This window comes from Cottoperca gobio, chromosome 3 (assembly GCF_900634415.1).
Source record: "Cottoperca gobio chromosome 3, fCotGob3.1, whole genome shotgun sequence".
In the NCBI taxonomy this organism is placed as follows: domain Eukaryota; kingdom Metazoa; phylum Chordata; class Actinopteri; order Perciformes; family Bovichtidae; genus Cottoperca; species Cottoperca gobio.
The window spans coordinates 3,552,501-3,575,577 of record NC_041357.1 but is presented as its reverse complement, the minus strand read 5'-3'; the positions used below and the strand labels follow the sequence as shown (position 1 = coordinate 3,575,577).

At 41.3% G+C, this 23,077-nt stretch overlaps 1 protein-coding gene across 1 annotated transcript in view; it reads right to left on the bottom strand.

Moving 5' to 3' along the window:
- Positions 1-23,077, bottom strand: part of LOC115023769 (neural-cadherin) — a 312,681-nt gene that overhangs the window by 44,357 nt on the left and 245,247 nt on the right. The window contains 5 exon segments of the mRNA XM_075074155.1: positions 3,624-3,790; positions 7,256-7,436; positions 13,951-14,074; positions 14,732-14,859; positions 19,278-19,405. Of these exon segments, the coding sequence (XP_074930256.1) occupies positions 3,624-3,790; positions 7,256-7,436; positions 13,951-14,074; positions 14,732-14,859; positions 19,278-19,405 (728 nt within the window).

The following is a 23,077-nucleotide window of genomic DNA, read 5'->3' as shown; positions in this document are numbered from 1 at the left end:
GAAATACTGGGATACTGGGAAGGTGTTGTATGAGTCAGAGGTGGAAAGGATGGAAATGAGAGAGAGGCTGGCAAATGAACAAATATGAAAGAGCAGTTCTAGTGTGGGCAGAGCAATCAGAGGAAAATAAAAGTGGGAGAAATGAAACCTTCAAGACAAATAACCAAATAATAAAGTTAATGTATTCAGAACAGGCAGTGTGCTTTCAACCTCAATCTAAATCCTCTGCACTGATAACATACCATAACAGAACCACTGTTTCTGTTGATATTAATTCAGACAAAGCAATGTATTAAAGCCTGACACCAGTTGGAGTACATTTATGGTACATTGTTGGAGATTGTTGTATGTCAAATGTAGGATAAAGGATAATAATAATACACAAATGACATGATTTAAGAAATACACCAATTGGCTGTTTCCAAAAGTGATAACATGAGTGTGGAGATGGAACGGATATAATTGCCTTGAGTTTGACACCCGTGCAGTAAACACTGAAACGTGCTCATAAATGAGATAAATAACGTAAGCGTTTAGTTTATTTAATAAAAGAGCACCTGTTCAATGAAACACTGATACCGCTATTAGTACTCGGAGACGTGTTATACTTAAAAAATGCATGTATAAAGTTCCATTCAAATGTATTAAATATATGGCTCTCAAGGAAATACATAAAACAATATTCGGCTTTTATGGCTCTCCCAGCCAAAAAGGTTCCCGACCCCTGCACTAAGTAGTTCCAGTGAAACTGTTCACCGTTCTTAATTCATGGCAGGCTACGTATCAGTATCTATAATGAGTAACCATAGCAACAGGGATGCAGTCGAAGCCTCCTTTTACAATTTATGCAACACGCTAACATATAATTACATATAATTGCAACAATGAGTGACTACAACATTTATTTTAATCTATTTGGAGAGTATGACTTTGATGACTGGAATGCAAATTAGATTTTGATGGAAATACACATATAATTATTAATAAATGGTTTTCATTTTTTTCTTTGGCAAGTGACCATGGTATAAGCAGGATAATGCCCTGTGAGGTGTCTATAATAAGGAATTAATTGACTGAGCGGAGGTTCTGGCCTTGTAGTCCTCCATTATCTCCTGATGGACACCTCGTAGAGCATTATCCCTCATATAAACATAGGCATTCATGTACATTCACAAGTATGCTTCAAAAATGCAAGCAGCTCATACATAAAGAGACCTGACATGTAGAAATAGCAGAGCTGACAAAAGAGGCGCTCTGGGCGAGCTGGTGGACATTACTACACAGACGGGTCAGGTGGACACCAACTAATCTGAACAATTAAGTGTTTGAAGAAAGAAGTTACTCATTGCTGTGAGTTATTGAAAGTCTGGTTATTTGCCAAAACTACACAAGAGAGAGAGAGAGAGAGAGAGAGAGAGAGAGAGAGTGAGAGAGAGAGAGTGAGCGAGTTAGAGAGGGAGAGAGAGAGAGAGGGAAAGAGAGAGAGAGGGAGTGAGATAGAGAGAGTGACAGAGTGAGAGAGAGGGAAAGAGAGAGAGAGAAAGAGAGAGAGATAGAGATAGAACTAGAGATAGAGAGAGAGAGAGAGAGGGAGTGAGATAGAGAGAGTGACAGAGTGAGAGTGAACGAAAGAGAGAGAGAAAGAGAGAGAGAGAGAAAGAGAGAGAGATAGAGGGAGAGAGATAGAACTAGAGATAGAGAGAGAAAGAGGGAGGGAGAGAGAGAGATAGAGAGAGAGTTAGAGAGTTAGAGAGAGAGAGAGAGAGAGAGAGAGAGAGAGAGAGAGAGAGAGAGCGTGCTCAAGCATCACCAATCAAATATATCGCATTCTTATACAATCAGGCAGAGAAAAGTCTGTCTGGTGGTAATAAAAAGATGCAATCTGCTTAGCTTTGAGATTACATTTTTGTTTTCTCAAATTCGTTTTCAAATGTATAAACAATCTAACCCCAGAGCCTCTTTCCAGATATATCTGAAAACAAGACGGTAACAGAGTTACTAGGAGCATGGTGAAGGGCGTCTGTATAATACCACATCGTAGATCAGCTTTCTCCATAAAGGGCTGTCAACTCTGGAACACATAACCAGCTGACATCAAAGCAAACCAGAGCTGTACCCATTTCTGACTAAGTTACCGTAAATGACCAAGGTGATTAGTGTTTATGTATGTGTATTTCTGTATTGTAGAATGTGTATTATGTGATTTATATTGGAAGTATGTTAAATTACATCGTCTCTATGAAATAAAAAATAAATTCAATTCAATGTGGGACGAACACAACACAAAGTGTGAAGCTGCCAATGACAGGTGTTGAAATAACATCAATTATAAGTAGTGGAAGCTAGTTAGCATAGCTTGCTTGTTGACTTGAAGCATAGACTAAAGACGCACGACATGACAGATCCCTAAAGTAAAGCCATCGCATCTCGGTCGCCCCCTAGTGGCTGACTACAGTATAGGTCATAAATCCCACCCCCTCCATGTTAGTAGACGTGACATGGGCCAAACTAAAAAGTCAAAGTACTCATCAAATAAATTGTTCCCATTCCCATTCATTTTAGGTAGTGCTTATTAAGCTAATGTATGTTCAAGTGATCATTTATCTTCTGTTATTTGATATACAAAGAGGGTGTGACATCATGATTGACAGCTGCTCTAAGGGAAGTAGTTGCGGAGCCAGAGAGGAGATGTAACTTTTACTTTTTCATAACTGTCACAAGTCTGTGTAATAGAACATGTATTTCTAAAAGTATGGCTAGTTTTGTGTCTTTCTAGCCAAACACCTACTGTGACGCTACGCATGAGCTCGGTGGTTCACGCTAACACACTGTGGCCGTGCTCTGCTTGGGATCGGTTCGGGCAGGGTGCATGGTCTGGACCTCGATACCCCGGCTCCAGCCCCCCGATCACTCCTGTGCAGACTCTGGCTCCAAATAACGTAAAAGAATCTCAAGATTTGAAGAGGGACGGACAACTGAAAATGCTAACCAACGGCATGTGGGCTCAAAAAAGAGGAACACATGACTACACAGTATCCTTCTCAGGCACTATTCCTTTAAAATGGTTATTGGTACACACACCAAGTGCATTATAAAGAGATACAAATACGTCAGTGGTGGTCCAGTGTTTAGACTTCCTAATACAACACCAGATGGTTGTGAGTTCAACACCAGGGACTGCCATTGTGCCCCTGAGCAAGGAACTCCAGGGAGACTGTCCCTGTAGTTATGTCACTGTAAGTCGCTCTGGATGAGAGCATCTGAGAAATGACACAATAATAATTATAATACAAATAATAACAATAATGTGGGTGAAATATCTGCAGCCTGTGCAGGTGTTATTGTGTTCAGTTGCTTTTTCCCCCGTTTCCAACCTTTTTCCAACCTGGCTGCTCGATGCTTTACATGACAGATAAAGAAACACTGCGTATTGTAAGTGCAGTTTATGATTGAAGAAAATAACTACTGTTACTTTGCAGGATGGAAAGAAGGGGAGACATACCCACTTTATTCAAAATCTTGCAAAAACACATTCTTCTATGAACACACAAGCTTTCAAACAATCTTCCATCACAGTCCACCCACACACACACACACACACACACACACACACACAGTCTTACCTCTAGTCGTAGGTATTCGCTCTGCTCCTTGGAGATCAGATTGAGGATGGTGCTGCTGTGTTTGCGGGTTCGGACCAGGACCTGAACCCATGTCCTTCGGGCCGGAAGCGGTGACGCCAGCTGGTAATGCGCGTGACTGTGCCCATCAAAGGAATACTCTGGGACCTCTGGTGTTGGTACACACACACACACACACACACACACACACACACACACACACACACACACACACACACACACACACACACACACAGTCATGTCAGTCAGATACTGCTGTTATTGGGAATAAACACAATTACATTTTTAAATGCAACACATAGACCAACCATTTTTTCCAATTAGAAGATGTTTCACTCCAGAGGGAAGTGACCTCACTTAACTTCGACTTCACAAGTCTCTAAACTTCCTCCCTATGCAGAGCTGGTGGCAGGTCAGAATATACAAAACACACAAGATAGAATATGTATGTGTGGTTTAACTCAGGTTAATCTTCTTCCTTGGGCCCATGTTCCCAAGTGGATTTTGTGCATGCCAGGCAGACTAAACCAAGCACACCTAACATGCTTTCAAAAGCCATTCTTCCATATGCAAGTTAAATTTCCGTCCGTCTATCGCTTCCACACCTCTCCCTCTTTGTCTTCCATGCATCTTTGACTAAGTTGAGTGGCTCATGAAATCCTGCTTGAAGGTAATGTCAGATCGTTTTTCCGAGGCATACAGTACAATATGCAGCTGAGCAGCCATGTCCTCTCTGAACTCCATCTGGTGTTTTACTGCAGCGTTTATCAAGGCCCTATGGCCTTGAGCTGTTTGTATGGGATTTATAGATGTAAAACATATGAACACTATCAATTTTACTCTAATAGTCTTACCTTTCTTAAATAGATAGGTTGTTCAGTACAGAAGACTGATGAGATATACCTGCAGAAATGGGTATTTGTTAAATCCCTTGTTGACTTTTTGAAGCAACAGCGACATAAGGAAAACATGAGTATTTTCTTTCTGAGCTGTTTTCTAACTGCTTCTTAGATTTGTTGTAGACACTCTTTCTTACCGATATTACCTTGCAACTGTGAGGAATTGAAAGCAGAAATGGCAACAGATCCAATGAGTATCATATACCATTGAAGAGCCAGAAGTGGGCTTCAGATGGTAACATAATGTTAAATATAGACTGTAGGAAATTGTTGAATTGGAGTATCGCTGCAGTATGACTTCCAATGTGAAAGCATATTTCTGCTGTTTACCTTGTGTTTGTCACAACTAAAGATAAAAATGTCATAACTGTTCAAAGCAGAAATCTTCCTCATAATATTAAAAACCACTGTGCGGGGTTGCGATGTCTGGCATACTTTCAAACAGCGACCTGAAACGACACACACTCACCACCAAGACTTTACATGTTTACCACACTGGGGTGTTTTCAGCCATGTCTTCTTCACAGGGCGTCAAATACAGACGCCGGTACTCTTATACTAACACAGAAGGAGAACACTTTCAAAACTCAACATGGAGTTTTTCAAGTTATGTTATGTAACATACAAACGTATTTTAACCAAAACCACAATCTTTTACTAAACCTAACCACATGTTCTTTGTTTGAATTCACAACGTTAACAACGTGTTTGCTGCGACCAGAGAGGAGCTACATAGTTTGAGGCGTAGGGTTACCCAGTGCGTTAGAAAAGGATGCAAAGGGGTCCTCATCAAGCGTCCGTATGTGTGTGTGTGAATTAAGTGAGGTGGAACGTAACTTGTGTGTATATTTCAGGATGTAAATATCACTACAGAACAAGCACGTTTCCGTTTTTTGTCACACATCAATATATCCAATTAGATATCAGGAGTAAATGCCCTTCAGCTAAGACATCTTCAGTCACTATGGGTAGGTAACAGACATAAAAGGGCTCTTCTTCTAAGTATGTTTTAATGCCTTTATTACAAACAGTGGAGAGATGCAACAAAGGTTCCCACGCTGCACTCCAACAGGGGACGTTACGATACATGCACAGCATCCTAACCCCTAAGCTATGGAGACAGCCCATAAAGGGAGTCTTTTTCTCTTCTCCTTTGCTCTGGCTTGCCAGGTTGCAGTCCGGCTGTGTTTTGATGGCGTCCTGAATGTAAACCAGATAAATCACAGTTTGCATGTTGCCAAAATTATCCATGTGGCCCATAGTTGGTCATTGACTCCACAGATTGTTGCTTTTTCAAAGATGTGACATGGAGAGTGATTCATTCACATTCCTTCATTCATCCATTTGAAAGAGAGTCCCGTCAGGGAGCATCACCGTGCAGTACAAGATGAGAACCAAACAAGCCTGTAAAGCCTGGCAGAGAGTGCTACAGTCATCAGAAAGCATCTCTGGAGGTGTTCTGCTCAATCTGGAGGATGTGTACGAGGGGCGGTGCAGGAGTCATTAAAGATCCCATCTCAGTACAACACCAGTCTCTTCCAACTGCTGCAGTCAGGCAAACGCATCCACAGCCATAAGGCCAACACAGAGAAGCTCATAAGGAGCTGCTTACCTCAGACCTAAGTATCCTTAGCATGGATGCTGTAAAGGGCCTGCATGCTGCTTGAGTATGACAAGAATTACACCGCAGTAACAAAGAATCCTCTAAAGAGAAAGGCTTGTGCTTGACCGATATATACCTGATTTGTATATAATATTCTATATATAATAGTGTAAAGTACATCCCACTCGCATACAGGTTGCCGTGAAGCAGATGGTTGTAGTATACCATCAATGTTAGTCAGGCATTGCACAGCAGTGGGTGATAAAATGTCTAACTAGAAGGCGTTTCCATAAGTGTACAATAATAACAAGTTTTTTACATAATCCTGCAGACAAACAAACCCACAAACACGACCATGTCTGTAGTCCATCCAACTGTTTTAACAATTGTAGGTTACACGTTTACAAAACGGGAGGTTCCCACGCTTAATGTTTCTGTTTATGGGGACATTCACAATACATTCGTGTCAGCTAGATTGAATACAGCATTGACACTTCACACTCACTTAAACAAGCAAATGAACAAAACACTTGGTTTACTTGCTCCGCATCCCAGAGGCTGTGAGAGAACACAGCATTTAAGCTTGTGAATGAATCTCATTTCACCCTCCCCTTTTTCCTTATTCTTCGTTCACCGCGGAGGCGTCAAGGAAAAACGTTTTCCTCAACAATTTAAAGTAACAAGACTTGAGTAATTGATATACGAATTATCATTTTGTGGGTGTACATACAGTGGCTGAAGCTAGAAAGGGCATGTGCATCTGTGACACTGTGCTAACTGTAAGTGTGATCATTATATGGCGTGTAAAAAGTAATGGCATCATTATAACGTATATAGCCAGGGTTTTATTAGGAAACCATCTACTGTACTTAATTGTAGCTGATAGCTAACCTACATCGTTCAGCGCTACTACAAGCTCATTTTGCAAGTATGACACATCAGTGCTAAGCTACTAAAATATCTGCTTTAGTTTTACATCCTCGACATAGTCTCTGCTGCAAGCGTTCAGCCAGAGAGCAAATGATCTTTCTGGGACAGATGGATGATTTTGTTTTGTTGTTGTTGGTACAATCTACCACACATTTGATGTATTTCCAATAAGTTTGGCCTACCCTCTTCACACTGGTGTCCAGCGTATCCCGGCACACACTGGCAGCTGAAGGAGCCCCACTCGCCGTGACAGCGACCCTGGTGGCCACAGGAAGGATAGCCCATGTTGACACAGCTGCTGTCGGTGGTCAGGCAGCCTGGAGAGCTGGAGTGCGAGTCAGCCGGGGAGCCCAGATCGTACAGCTGTATGGAGGAGATAGAGGAGAGGAGATGGAGGGTTCAGAAGGACAGATGGGGATATGGGAAGGGATGAAGACGAACAGACAGGGTAAAGAAGAGGGAAAGATGCAAGAGAACAGCATTAAAAAGTAAAGAAAAAGTAAAGTTGAGACGAGAAGTAGGGAAAGTTGCCAATAAACAGTTTGTAGAAAAAGACAGGAAGGAGACAAAAAAGCAAAGTGACAGCAGAGACAAGGGATTGGGGTGAAACAGAGTGACAATGAAACAAATCAGGAAGGAAGGACATGAGCTCAGGGTACACTGTGGCTTTCTCTACTGTTTTACTCGCATCCCACTCTCTCTCTCTCTTCCCACAGTGATGAAACCAAACAATGGACGAAACTTCTAATGGACAGACAGTGTGGCCGACTGCAAAGAAAGCTGAAAGGATGGGGGAACCTTGAACGCCTACATGTGTGTCCCTCACAAAACCTCACCATAAAAGACATCTCCTCAATCTCCTCTCTGCCGAACCAAACATTATGAGTTCTGTTGGTGCTGTGGCAAGGACGTAGGAGTATCGTAAAATCTGACAATGAGTCATGCTGCCAGGGTGTTGCTGATTGGCTCTGACCTCCAGCAAAGAGGCATCTTACTGGTGGCTGACCTTTCAAAGCTACAGCTCCACTGTTTGGTTTGGACCAATCACATTGACTGCCAAAAACTGAAACGCAGACATCAGCAATCAATGTGTGAACGACACATCGGGGTGTCTGCAATTGATTTGACTGCCCATCTGTGTCACCTTGGTGTGTATCTGTGTGTCTGAGCAAAACACTTTGACTGGTATGCGAGTTGAATGCAAAAATACACCTGCTTCTACTTAAATTACAAATGTTTGCTTTAGCTGAGAAGAGCGTCACACCCCCACATAGAGAAGATGCATGCTGTCCTATTTGTCAAGATTAATTCCAGGGGTTGGGTATAAAAATGTCTCAGCTCACAGGAACTGAAACACACATTTTACCCTAAAATACAACATCTACAGCTGTGAATGCTGTGCAGTAAGTGGAGTGATATGATGGAGAGCGACACACAGAACACAGTTTTATGCCACTGAAAGAGCACACAAATTGAATGTCAAGAGATTTCATGTGTATTTTGGAAATACAGTTGAAAGACAAATTATGTGAAAACCCAACATACAGAATAGTGTTTTAGTGAGGTACTGGACCACCATAAGGCACCAGACAACGCTTCAGTACTTTACACCCATGTGTGATTGATGAACTTCTCATTCCAAAACCATAACAGCCGTCACTCCTCTGGGAAGCTTTCCACAAGATTTTGCTCCCAAATGAGCCTCAGTGAGGTTGGACACAGTTGCTGGCTGATGAAGCCTGGCTCGCAGGCAGTCCAGTTCATCCCAAAAGCATTAGATGGGGTTGGGTTCAGGGCTCTATGCAGGTCAAGTTATTCAACACCAAACTTTTTTAATGGACCTGACCTGGCTTTGTGCCGGCATGTTTTTCTGACAAAACAGTCTCATGTGTTTGCGGTGGTGTCATGGTGGAGAGGAAGAAACGGTACAAATCTTACCTTACAGGTCATTTAGCAGACGACTTACAGTGAACTAACTACAGGGACAGTCCTCCTGGAGCAACTCAGGGGCACAATGATGGCAGCCCTGGTATTGAACTCACAACCATCTGGTGTTGTATTTGGAAGGGTTAGACGCAGTAGAATGTGACGCATTCTTTAGTGAACAAAATGTTTGAAAATATATTTTATTTCAGCGTCACAATATCACCTGGAACTCCAAGATAAGAGGAGTTCCCTTTGAAGGATCGTCCACTGTGCAACAACACATACATGTTCCATGTTTGTTTTGTCAAAGCTACAGGGAGCCACTACAGAGAGGTTAAAGAGCCGCATGTGGCTCCTGAGCCACAGGTTGCCGGCCCCTGACCTAGACCATCACCACCCCCCATATTCTCTAATGTTATCTATTTTTGCTGATGACAGACAAACTGTTGGTCTACTCTGTTCCTACACTGTGTTCAGACTCAGATGATAAAACCTACTTATTTTTCCACACAGAAAAATGGTCACAAATCAATTAGGGAATCGATGAAGAATGTGACGGATAAGCAGAAGTAAAAATGGCATTGATGTCAATGAAGTCTTATACATTCCCATCCCTCCTGTTCTGATTGATATAGCGACATCATGTTAGTGGTGGTTAACCTCTAGAAGAAATCAAATCATATAAAAATCAGTGTGTTTCTCCAATCTTTTGCAGTATTCAGGGTTTTCCGTTAAATTGTAGTCTTAAGCGTAATATTAACCTACACAATTAACACATCGTGAAAGAGTGATACAGCACTTCGGGACTTTTGAAGTTAGTTTTAAGAGTAACTATCGTTCTGTTTTATGTACATTGGTGCTTCGTGTTCAGTTTAATATTCAATAAAAGTGGGAAATAATTTAATGAAACTTGTTTTTACAAGCTATTCTTTGTATTTTAGTGTTATATTGAGAGCTGCAGAAAGCAGAACTGAGTACATTTTACGTTTATCTTTTGCAAGTAATCTCGTTATCGCAATTTTCAACAACGTTATTTGCATATTTTCCTCTTATCGTGCAGCTCTGGTGTCTGCCAAATAAACCTAATGTAACATCTAGACCAGGATTCGTCGGTAACATTTATCCCGGCAGAATGACTTTTTGACATTTTCTACATTGTAATAGAATCTTCTACGTCTGTTACGAGTCAGACTTTTTGCCATGAAACATTACAAATCCAACTTCAATTCAAAGCTGCTAGCATTGTAAATGCCAACAGCCCAACCCCTGTAACTGCAAACCTCCATAATTAAAAGTGGAGTGACAGTTTTGTTAAAACAACTGAAAAAGTTAAAGCAGCAATGTTAGACTGAGAGCTGAAGGGAGAGAGACAAGCAGAATAATGACAGGAAGAGGATGGAGAGAGTTAAAAAAAAGACGATGGTGAATGACAGCCAGAGGGGAGAGACCCAACTCCAGAATAGAAACACAATTATACAAATCAAAAAATCTCTTCCTGTCTCTTTTCCTGGACAGCCTTAGGTTCACCCCTGCCTTTATCTCAGGCTAGTTTGCTTTTGTTCTTCATCCACACATACCACACTGTTTCCATACAGCCACGCTTCACACTTCAACAGGTTTATTGTAGGCGACATGGTCCTGACATGCTGCCTCTAAAACAGAAACGTGCTAATGTTGAAAATGCAGACACCGACACATAGAGACGCATTCACAGTAGACACAGCCAGACAGCTGACGACAGGATTAAGTAATATAATAATATCATATATACAAAGAGACATATAGAAGTACAATCACAGACAAACATGGAGACGTGATTATGTAGATGGAAACAGACACATACACAGTGATGGAAGAAGTATTCAGATCCTTTACTTCAGTAAAAGTACTAATACCAAACTGAAAATACTCACTTTATACAAGTCAAAATGTTACTTAGTGAAAGTATTATTAGCAGTATGTTCTTCAAGTATGACAAGTAAAAGTATTCATTGTGCAGTAAAATATTCCCATGGTCAGTGTTTAGCTATTAAACATGATGTTTTTGGATTAATATTACTGCTGCATTATTGATCAGGTTGCATTTTACTGCTGTAGATGTGTAAGGCTGTACTGATTTGTACTTCTTTTGGGTATTTTAATTTAAAACAATGCATCATATTCTATAAGCTCATATGTCATCATATGTTTGTCTCTGTCCTGTGAGGACCACGTGTCTCTACAAAGTCCACTTGAACTCAGAAAAACAGCCTGTTGTTCAGCTTAGTGACGAGGCATTCTGCAGCTGATCAAAGAGGCTTTGAAAAGATAATTACACATATACAATTAATCCTTCAGTCTCTCAAATACATTCACTGATCACAAAGTGTATGCAAAATTATAATCTGAAAAGTAAAGATGAGAGATGATAAGAACAACACCAAATGAAAAAGAGAACAAAATAAAAAGTCATACAATGCAGGAAGACGTCCATCAACATTATTAATCATCAATACGCCTACTATTGCCTGCTCTTTGGAGATTTATTATCCTCATGTCCGCCCACACGCATCATGCAAATTTCTCTCATTAGTACATAGCGTTCATGCAGCCTCCTGCTACGTTTGCAGATAAGGTACACCACACCAACTACAAGTATTTAGCTTTGCATCAAGAGAAACATACATCCTTTTATATCCCCACTCTTGAGATTACACATCTTCATAGAGCTTTAAAGGTGAATAGCTACAGCAGACAGTTCTGGTCGTTTAGGGCCCTTCTGTGTGGACTCTGTGCATGTTTCCCCAGTGCCTGTGTGGGTTTTCTCTGGGTGCTCAGTTTTCCTCCCACATTACAAGACAGTAAAGACCTGCAGGTTTCTTTTAATTTGTGAATTGCACATAGGTGTGACTGTGAGCGTGAACGACTGTCTGTCTCTATGGCTACGTTCACATTACAGGGCTCAATTCAGATGTGTTGCCCCCCAGATCCCTGATCTTTAGGATCTGGATCTGTTCGCATTCATGTTTGAAGTGACCCACATCGGAAATGTGTGTAAATAGATCTTTGCCCTGAAACGCCTCACATGCAACATATGGGGACTGCTTATTGGTCCCAAGTCTAATCTGAAAAATGTCCCATTGGACCAAAAGCCAATTTGTCTGACAGTCCGTTGCCCCGTAAACAAACTCCCATTGCTCCGAAGATAAGTCCCTACAACATGAGTGGGAGACCACAAAAGAGGAAGAAAAATAACACAGTACAAAAATAAAAGCTACCTTGAAATAGAAAATAAATTGAAATATTTCATCCAACAGCTGACAGACTGATTTTGATCCAGATTTGCCATTATATTTTCCAAATGCAATTGTATCATAAAATGTCAGAAATGTAGATACGTATATATGTGATATGACTTTTACATTATAAAATAACAAACAAACCAAGTTGGCTGCTCTGCACAAGGGATTGATTGACAGCTTTCACACCAGCCCAGGGCTCGGCAACCTTCACTATCTAAAGAGCCGTTTTGTCTCTTCCACCAAATAAGATTTGTCTGGAGCCACAAAACATATTAGATAACACAGCTTATAGCTTTATATATAGTTATACTATATTTGTTGCATTTATGAAATTACAGAATGACAATAAAAGAAACTGTTGAGATCTTATTGCTATTTTTATCTGTTTTAACAAAGCAAAACAGCAAACTCTTGTGAAGAGGAGGAAAACATACAGTGGCATGTTTAGACAGACTTTGAAAGACATTAACAGAACTATGCAGTCTATTTCAGTGCTGTCCATATGTGTTAAATCAAATCAAATGAATATAATATAAAAGTACCGGTACACAAAACAATAAATAAAATCTAAAAATGAAATGAATAAAAACAGTATCCCACTTAAAATAAAGAAAACGTATAGCTGCAGCCTAATATCTTAAAACGAGTAAACATAAAACAATCGGCCAGTTTGTATTTAATTATGTCTGTTCGTGTGTTTTCATCCACATGGTGGTGGTGATCATTTCTTTGGCTTTTAAATCATTCACAACAGCCTCACAAATGTCCACGCAGAATTAAACTCTATTTTCCTCCGAGACTTTTCTTCTTTTGGTTTTATCCATGGTTAGCATACCGGGTTAGGCGGGGGTCTGCAACTCAAGAGGAGCCCCCTGCAGGGGAAGGCGCTGCGCCCGTAGACGCAGTAGAATGTGACGCATTCTTAGATAAGAGGAGTTCCCTTTGAAGGATCGTCCACTGTGCAACAACACATACATAAACATTCATATTTAGTTCCATGTTTTGTTTTTGTCAAAGCTACAGGGAGCCACTACAGAGAGGTTAAAGAGCCGCATGTGGCTCCTGAGCCGCGGGTTGTCGGCCCCTACACCAGCCCAAATGAACTGAACTAACTGGGCAGACTCAGTTCATTCTAACAGGACCACACAGGTCAGGTGTGAAAGCAGCTTTAGTCATAGGTTTATTTGATGTCAAAGCTAAAAATTATAGCAGAAAATAAGCACAATTTTCAGCTTTAGAAGACAGCGGGTTCCCAGAAGGCTATCATACCTGAGGCCTGTGTTCATGCAGAAATGCTTTGGGTTTTGTTGGGTTGGGCTCGGATCGTCACGGTTGAGCATAGAAGACTTGACTTTTTTACTCCAACAGAGCAGTGGAAGGTTACTTGAAAGTCTTGACTTGGAGTCGGATTGGGCAGGAGTGGAAAGGTTTATATTCCATTTCACCCTTTGGAAGGCACGTGTGTCATATTTGAAAGCTTACAGTTAAAAGCGTAAAAAACATCTCTTACATGGCACAAGGGCACTGTGAATGTTGAAACCTGTTATTAATCCATTTATCAGCTAGAGTGCAGGCGTCACTTTGAGTTCGCATGCTGATGTTGTGCTCGTGTGATTATGTACAGCTGTGTATGTATGTATGCATCAGTGTTGCACGTGCAAGGGTGTTACCTTGCTGTCCACTATGAGGTTGCGGATACAGCCGGTGAAGTGTTTGTGCTGAAGCTGAGGGTAGACGTAGGGGATGTCCTCGTTCACACCGCCGAGCTGGAGCACCTGGCTCATGTTGAGGTGTCTAATACAAATAAAGGCATGGGCACACATTTATACAGACGGGCAATACTGCCATCAGGGCTCAACATTCACATAATACAAGCACTGCCATATCCAAATCCATATCAAATCCAAAGCGGAAACATGGAAGTGTCGACACATTGAAACTAGATAAGGTTTCACTATTCCATTAGAGACATTTTTATAGCCATTGCTTTATCTTTTATCCCTCTTATTCAATCCAAGACTCATTGTGATAAATACGAATGGTGTAATATAGTATTTGACTGACTTTAAAGATTATCACTCTACTGCATGATCTAAATAATACTGTAGGTATGTGAAGGTTTGGAGCCAATTCAATTCTAAACATGCAACATTTGTATTAATTCCACTATGGACCAATGGAGCATACAATCCACTTTTTATTTCATTTGTGCACACTGGCAATTTGACGTATGGTTAGGGCATAAGAAAATAAAATTATTTAATTATTTTAGATTCGAGAATAAAGTTGAAATGGCGAGATTAAAGTTTCAGTATAAAATAGTAGTTTAATTTATTCTCAACATTTGGACTTTATTCTTAAAATGCAAAACAAAGCCCAATAAAAAGCATATGGACATACACTCTCTGAAGCGTCTCGGGTGTATGTGGCCGTCGAGGTGTTTGTGTGTACCTGTCAGTGTTGGGTGTAATGCCAGTCACTTCACAGGAGGAATGGTCCTCGGTGGTCAACCAGCTGCCTAACCCCTCCATCTCCATCACTGCTGCCCCTGAACAACGATCCAGGGTGAAACGCACTTCCTGAAGAAAAACACACAAGCAGGGACATGCTGTTTAGAAATAATGTTTTCAGAGAAACCTAATGCATGAATAAAGTCCCTATTTCTCTGCATTATTATGAATTTACCTCCTGTTGCTGTCAAGTGCTCTTTAACTATTATCACTATAGTGGGACCTGCTGTCTGACTCATTTCTTACATTAGTGCATATTACTCTGCTGCTGCTGCATGCCATGTTTCATGTTAGTGCACACGTAAAAAAACAAGACTTCACTTCTTAAGCCAGCATGTTCCAATAAACAAGGAAACAAGAAAGCGGTTACACAGAAGCCCTGACAACAGAGTTCATGATTCTGTGATTTAATCCATCCAATGTTGAAGTTACAGTGAAGAAAGGAACACGTAAATAAAGGTCACATTTGTCTTCCTTTCAGATACAGTACATTACAGCTCACACTAGGATCACACAGGAGGTACCAGGCCTGTTATAACACTATAGGGGGTTTAATGGACTGCAAATGCTTTTTAGAGGAATTGTTAACCTTACCTGATACTTCCTTAAAATAATTGGCATCAAAATCATCCCAGTTACCCTGGTGGTTGACAACACCATCGTGTGTATTAGCAGGCAGTTCCAGCCATTAGCACTAAACACATTGCTTTGAATCATTATTTTCCTCACATCTGTGATAAAAGCTTTCATACGAGTTGTCAGAATACAACCTGGCCCATTTAATAGGCTGATAACATTCACAATTGAAGTTTTAGTCATAAAAGGGTCGAGGATATTGACTTTAAACCTATACCTATGTCTTCACACTTTGAATAATGCTGGTTAGACATAATTAATAAACATATTGGGCCAAGAACATTTTTGTGGCCTTATCCTAAATCTCACTTACTTTTTACTGCCTGTGAGGTCTTTTTGTAGTGTCGGGTTAACCAAACTTTCATTACTGCGCAAACATGTCATGAATTCCTTTCCAACCGTTCATGAGTAAGATATATGATCATTGCCATAATTGAATAAGTCTGCTAAAGTGGCCCGTGAGATGGAAGGCAGGCGGACATGACAGACAAAGGAGATGGACGAGAGAACACTATATAGGAGGCGATGTTACACTGTTCCCCTGGACACGACTCGACCACCCTGAATCAGAATGTACCTACAAAATACTCACTGGGTGATTTGCCTTACCAGAATATGCCAATAAAACCAGAAAATAGACCTTACTCATGGACACATTTTTTGAAACTCTTAACAGGAAAATAACAGAGGCCTGTTCCACCTCAAGCTTTTAATTTAGCTTTAAAAGCAGCATCAACAGGAGGTAAACGTGTCAGGAAACAGCAGCGATGATAGAACTGCTGTGCCAGCTAATTGCTCGGTCGCCTCCATTAGGTTGATGATGTCACATAAACAGTGGCTGTTCGCAGGATAAAACAAAAACATACAGTTTGCACTGATAACATTATGCAAACAACTCCAGTTCTTTTCAAGTCTCCAGACCGCAGGTTCATGAAGAAATCAAATGGTTAGGTAATATCCGATTCATGGCTAAACATTCTTGTATTATGTTAGAAAGGCACTGCGACTGTATTCATGCTCAATCATACAGTAAATCTGCAGACAGCAGTTCTGTCCTTGCTGCTCACACAACGGCAGCTTATGCAACCACGTCGCACAGCCAGGCTGGATAAGATGCCGCTGACTATTCAGGACAGATGAATTGATTCGCATGTGATTCAGAATAATCCCCATTGTAATAACACAAGTCTCAATGAATTATTGTATTTATGCAATTCAGAATAAGCTGTTGTATCACCCAAACTCTCGCTGCCCTCATTCTCAATACGGGGCAAATGTTCTCTGTGTTTATGCATGTCTCAATGTGAAACTGCACATTAAAGAAAGATTTTTAAATGTAACAAATAAAAAAGAGGAACAAAACTGGTTGTGTGGTAAAGGGACACAATTAGTCACGTTTCAGTGACTACGGACAGGGCAGGGTTCCTGATGGCAATATAAAAACTAGAATGGCACTCGGAGAGCACAGACCTCCGCCAAGGCCAATGGTGCATTCACATGCTCTTCAGAGGGGCCAATTTTCTCAGTTGGGAAGTTGCGATTTTATGTGTTCATGAGCATTGTGGAAACAACATGGACGTTAAAAAGAATATGTGTCATATTGTATTCATATCTGTTTCTGAGTTACTGTTCTGACTGGGGGGGGGGGTTCACACAAATTTTGAGAACTCATTTTAATTTTTAGGGCTTTTTTTTATGCCTTTAATGATAGTACAGTTTAAGATTGGGAAAGGGGGAGAGAGGGGGTCTGACTCGAACCCCAGGCCGCTGCAGCACTTTGGGAACACATTTTTCAGATTTTTCCGACACCACACGAATACAGCACGAATGCCATATCCCGCAGTATTAAATAAAAGTGAACAATCATGCATGTATTCGCCCCAAGATTTGGGATCCGCTCCAAAATGGAATGAGTTCTTCCCTGACCCACGATACAACTGTCCTACATTCTCCTCAGGATCAATAAAGTATCTATCTATCCACTAAGTTTCATGAGAATCGGCCCAGTACTTTTCAGTGCTGACAGACAGGCAGACAACTGAGCCGGAAACAGAACTTATTGATCAGCCTGAACTTAAGGTAGTGTGAGCAGTGTTATTTTTTTAAAGAGGGTTTCGGGGGACATTAGGAGTCTATGAGTCAGCTGCCAAATGAAGCGAATTTAAGTGTGACATAAGTGTGATTATTTAGTTTTAAGCTGTAAAGAGGGTTTTGATGATGCTTAATATGAAAAAAGCTTTTATTTTGACAGAGTGCTGACACAACTCTGACTCAGCCCTGTGCTTTTACTGAAGTGGTGCTCATCTAGGATGAGTTTCTCAGAACGGGGTTCAGACAGTCCAGCTGCTTTAAAGTTTCCTAAACTCGGAGGAAGACTGTGAGACTGTGAGGCTTGAAGCTTTTAGGCTGGGTTACATTAAAGACTCTAAAAATAGGATCACTGACTGTCTCCTTGATATTTAAAAACTATAAGGCAGTGGCTATGTGCAAGTCCTTGGAGGTGAAGAGCTGCAGGCGGTCCTCAGTGAAATGAAGATTAGCTTAATTTCACTCTAATTTAATTCCCTTGAAATGGTCTGAAGTAGAGAATGTCAAAGGAGGGTCATTGCAATAATTCATCTCAATCTCACCGCTATTGTCCACCTTTGTATTTTACAGTTCAGAGAGCTGCAATACTAAATCACCAACTAACTCTAACTCTTCCCCGTTTAGGTTCCTAATAATCGTATCAAGTAGGCGTGCACGGGGCCCAATGGGTGATATTTGGAGTCTGTGATACGAATTTCTTGTTAGGTTACGGTGGATAGAAATGTGATTATGTTAATTATTCGCGACACTGTCAGGAATCTTTAGCGGATTGCACTGACAAAGAACATTTAGTTTAAAAATGTGACATGTTGTCAATGTTTGGTACACACAAACAATTATTACTACAAGTCCGGGACCCACAGCAGCTCCGAGGGTCCTGAGCCACGTGCAGCATGTTCCCTGGCCACTGACTTTCAGATTTCATTTAACAGTCAACATTTACTCTTGGTGTAACTGTCAATATTAACTGAGGTTTAGGGCACGTTCACAGATGTGACCGTGTTACTTGTAGCACTTTGAGTTTTGTTTACGCAAATGAAAAGTGTGCTTATAAATAAAATGTATTATTATTATTACTTCCATCCTACTTTGGTGAACAGAAGTGGAATATCGCTTCAGCGTGTGTGTGTGTGTGTGTGTGTGTGTGTGTGTGTGTGTGACCTCGCGCGCACGTGTGTGACCTCGCGCGCATGTGTGTGTGTGTGTGTGTGTGTGTGTGTGTGTGTGTGTGTGTGTGTGTGTGTGTGTGTGTGTGTGTGACCTCTCGCGCATGTGTGTGTGTGTGTGTGTGTGTGTGTGTGTGTGTGTGTGTGTGTGTGTGTGTGTGTGTGTGTGTGTGTGTGTGACCTCGCGCGCACGTGTGTGACCTCGCGCGCATGTGTGTGTGTGTGTGACCTCGCGCGCATGTGTGTGTGTGACCTCTCGCGCATGTGTGTGTGACACTCGCGCATGTGTGTGTGACCTCTCGCGCACGTGTGTGACACATTGATTGTTTTATCTGCGTCTGGGTGTCTGCAGGGCAGGGCTGTTTAGCAGAGAGGGTAGTGCTATGAGCGGATTTAAATTGCTATCTCAAATCTATTTAAGATGTTTTAATGCAGGAAAACATTTGTTGATCTTAGTGATGAAACTGAGTGTGTGAAATTGAAAGAAAGAAAGAAAGAGCATGTTGTCCATTTGCCAATATAGCTCAGTGTGAATATACTTATTTGCTAAATTACTAAATAAATAGTGGTTGTTGCGAAATAGGTGAAGCATCCAACCTTGCTGTTGCTGCGGACGTCCAGCCGATGCCACCGCCTGTCTGCCACGTTCACGTTGCCTGGCAACTGTAGCACCACTGTGCCAGAGCCATGGTTGATTTTCAGGGTGGGGGTCCCGTCTATTAGCTCTAGATGAAAAGAGAGAAAGAGAGACAGAGAGGATTGGTGAGGGGTGAGATTACTTTCAAACCATTATCGAGTTCTGAGAACTGCTATCAATAGTTTGGGTCTGAAGCTGTTGACAACCAATATTTGGTGCTCGTATTCTCGTCTCTAAAACAGCATTGAAACATCGTAACGCACTTAAGTGTTGCATACTAAAAAGTGCACACTGACACTGTGGTATACAGCTAACCAGATATTATCTCTGTATATTAGCTGTAATGAGGATTATTGCACAGAGCTTGTTGTGATGTCGCTTTTTTCTTCACATCTCATGGCAGTCAACAAACATCAGACAAAAGTTATTACATTCTATTTTCTGACTTACTCAAATGGGAAATTAAAAGTTAATGAAGTGGTTAAGACTGCTTGTGTGCTCGGCACCATATGTAAGGAACTATGGGAACCAACCAGCATTGGCAATCCATCATCGTGCATGCTGAACTTCAAATGTTCACGCAGACACATGACACTGAACACTAAGCATCCTTGTGTCTCTGCTTATTCAGTGGACTGCGGTGGCTGCAGTGTCCTCTTACTTCATGCTACAGCAGCTTGTATTTAACGACTATCAGAACTGAGACTCACAGCTTTCTAAATGTCAATTTCTGGACCTACTAAAATAGGGTCTCCCTCTCTTTTAGTCCACTACTGGTTTCCATTTGTCTTTCTTCCTGTTATTCCCCATCAGCCTATTGTAGTCCATCATTTAAGTGCACTGAAGTCTTTCCTAACAGGACTATCACGCAGCTGATATTACATTTAGGACTGCTCCAGCTTCTCATCAGTCCATACTCTATTTCCTGTGGCAGTGAGGACAAAAAGTTAAGCAAAATAGAGTGACCATTTACATTCAAATCAGGAAATGTGGAGAAGAAACTGACGGCAGTGACTACACAATTTTTTTTCTTTCGTTTTTAAATGATGGCTTATGTCAAGACTGTGGTTTGTCTCTGTTGGATGTATTACATTAAAAATAATAATAGGCCGTCACAGTTCATGTGCAATAGCTCATTGTTCCTAATTCCCCCCACTGCCACCCTGAAGCCTCCCACACACCCACTGTGGAAATTAGAGATTTAGTTTCCAACAGAGTTGTACTTATGTTTCATTTTGAGGACTCCCATTGTGCACTTTTTTCCTGGTTAACTCCTCGCCTCGCAAACTGAAGCGTTATATGCTAGAATTATAATTAACAGTGGAACAAACTCCAGTGTGAATTTCGCTTATTTCTGCACTATGACATTTGTCTTTGTGCTCGAGTCAGTAGAAGTTGGAAGTCAAAAGAAGCTGACAAGAATCAAATTCCCTTCTTACTGCTCTTCATTCCGCTGTGTGTCTGACTTCAGCGGAGCTTTCGTCATCCCTCTTGCTGCGTTTCTTGCATGTCAGTCTGTCTCCCAGAACTCTTTTATCTCTTGTCTTTCTCTCTTACCTCCTGCCTTGCTTCACTCTTTATTAACTTTTTCATCGTAACTGACAGTTCTACATTGTGCTGCTTTCAAATAATTCACAAACGCTTTGGACTGACTGATTTTGCTTTTTACTGACCCATTGTGAAACCACCGTTTTCTATTCTTAATGATTTTGTGCAATAATGTTATCATCACAACTGTTATCAGCCAATTATATGGGAGTTATCAGTGGTTATTGTTACCATTCTGACGCATTAGACGGGCCAAACTACTACGTTGTCAAATTGAATGAATACAAACAAAATAAGTTCTTTAGGTTTAGGCAACAACACTACTTGGTTAGGTTAAGGAAACGATTGTGGTTTGGATTCAAATAACTACTTTGTAAAGTAAAAGTGAAAGTTAACGTGAACAAAGTGTTGGTTTCACATGGACCTGCTCCTGGGTGTCAGTGCTGTGTTTTGTGTTTCTAGCTCTTTACACTACGTCACCTGACTTTAGCCTTTGCTCCTGACATAATAACTAGGGTTGTTAGAGGTCAGTGTCTTCTGTTTTGTGTTCATTCTTTTGATGAAGGCCACTTCTAACCCACTTCGATGATGCTCATGCCAATTTAAAACTCAGGAGAACATTCGAACTGGATGAATGGTTTCATGTCATGAATCTTACTGCGTCTTCACCCTGAGCGAGAAGAAATGAGGTGTTGTTGAGTACATGAGATGCCGCTCTTCTCTAACTGCCTTGTCAAGGCTGTGATGTGTCTTTGTGACGAGTGCCCCATACTTCATTATGCTGTCTCTTATATAAGAGGAAGAAAAAAAGCCAAAGCCCTTGCAACACCATTTTTCAAGCCACAGTGATTGCCAGTTTGCGGTTACCTTTTTTCTCTCTCTCAACTTTCCTTCAATTACCTGCAAGTTGATTTAGCCCACTCCAGCTGCACGATGAGTTGCTGCTGCACTTCAGGAATGTTTGTATATATGCACAGAGTAAAATAGATATATCACTTCTTTTCTTTCTTCTTCATCTCACACATTTCAATCTTTCAATTCCCATTCTTCAGGCTGCCCCCTCCCCACTTTCAGGGAAATGTCACTCTTTCTTCAAACCTGATGTATGCTAACGCTATCATCCCCGACCCTCTCTTTACACCAGCACTAATGCAGTACACTCAGAGCCACAAAGGGTATCTGCACAAGACAAAAGAGACCTTTCCACAGACGTGCAGCTGGAAAAGTGAACATATACACGCCCAAAACCAGTAGATTGACCCAAACGATTGTCTGGCACGGCTAAGGAGCCTTCTTGTCAAGACTGACGTGACATTTTCCCAGGAGATGAAGACAGACTTGAGAGGTTTCGAAGGAGAGGAGTGGAGAAAGGAAGCAGCGAGAAGGGCGAGAAAAAAAGACACACAGAGCTATAGTAGTCTAAAGTAAGGCAGGGAGAAAAAAAGAGAGAGGAGGACGTGGAAGAGAGCAGGAAATGGAAAATAAGTCAGGTTTAGAGGAGAAGAAGCAAGTGTGGAGAGCTACAAGGGAAAGATTAGGAGCACAAAACTGGGATGAAGGCCATGTTGGGAGATGGCAGATGATAGGTGGGATGATGGACTGTGAGGCAAATAAATGAGATATGAACCAGGCAGACAAAAGGTAGAAACAGAACGTGATGGGTAGAGAAGAAAATGATGATCAAAGAGAGGAGCCATAGAAAGCATTTAGGAAGCAAAGAAAGAAATAATCTGAGTGGAGGATATGAGGCAGAAACTACAAAGCGACCCGCACCCAACAGCAGCAACAGGGAGTCTGCAGTTCCCCGGTGCTGTGGCTGAACTGTGGTTTCCCGGAGCTGCCGACAGATATACGCTCGTAAAAACAGCCTCTTGGCAGCTGTGAGGACGAGGCGAAGTGGTGCGGGTGCGTCTCTCTGCCAATTTGAATGTAATCCAATAAACAAACTATAAAACAGACACAGAACATGGCTGTAATATCTACAAGAGCGTCAGGCAGCTGTACTTCTTCTCCCTCTGTACTGAGGCAGACTGCAGCTACACTGACTCACTATCACCTCTAGAGGAACAAGTGGTATTACAGACTGGACGGAGCGCAGCTAGCTGTTAGCATGCTAACTTCAGTAGATATCTCTGCAACACAACACAGAGACGTCTTTGACATAACGTCAACACTGTTACCTCTTCACACTCTGTTGATAATGTGAGTTCAC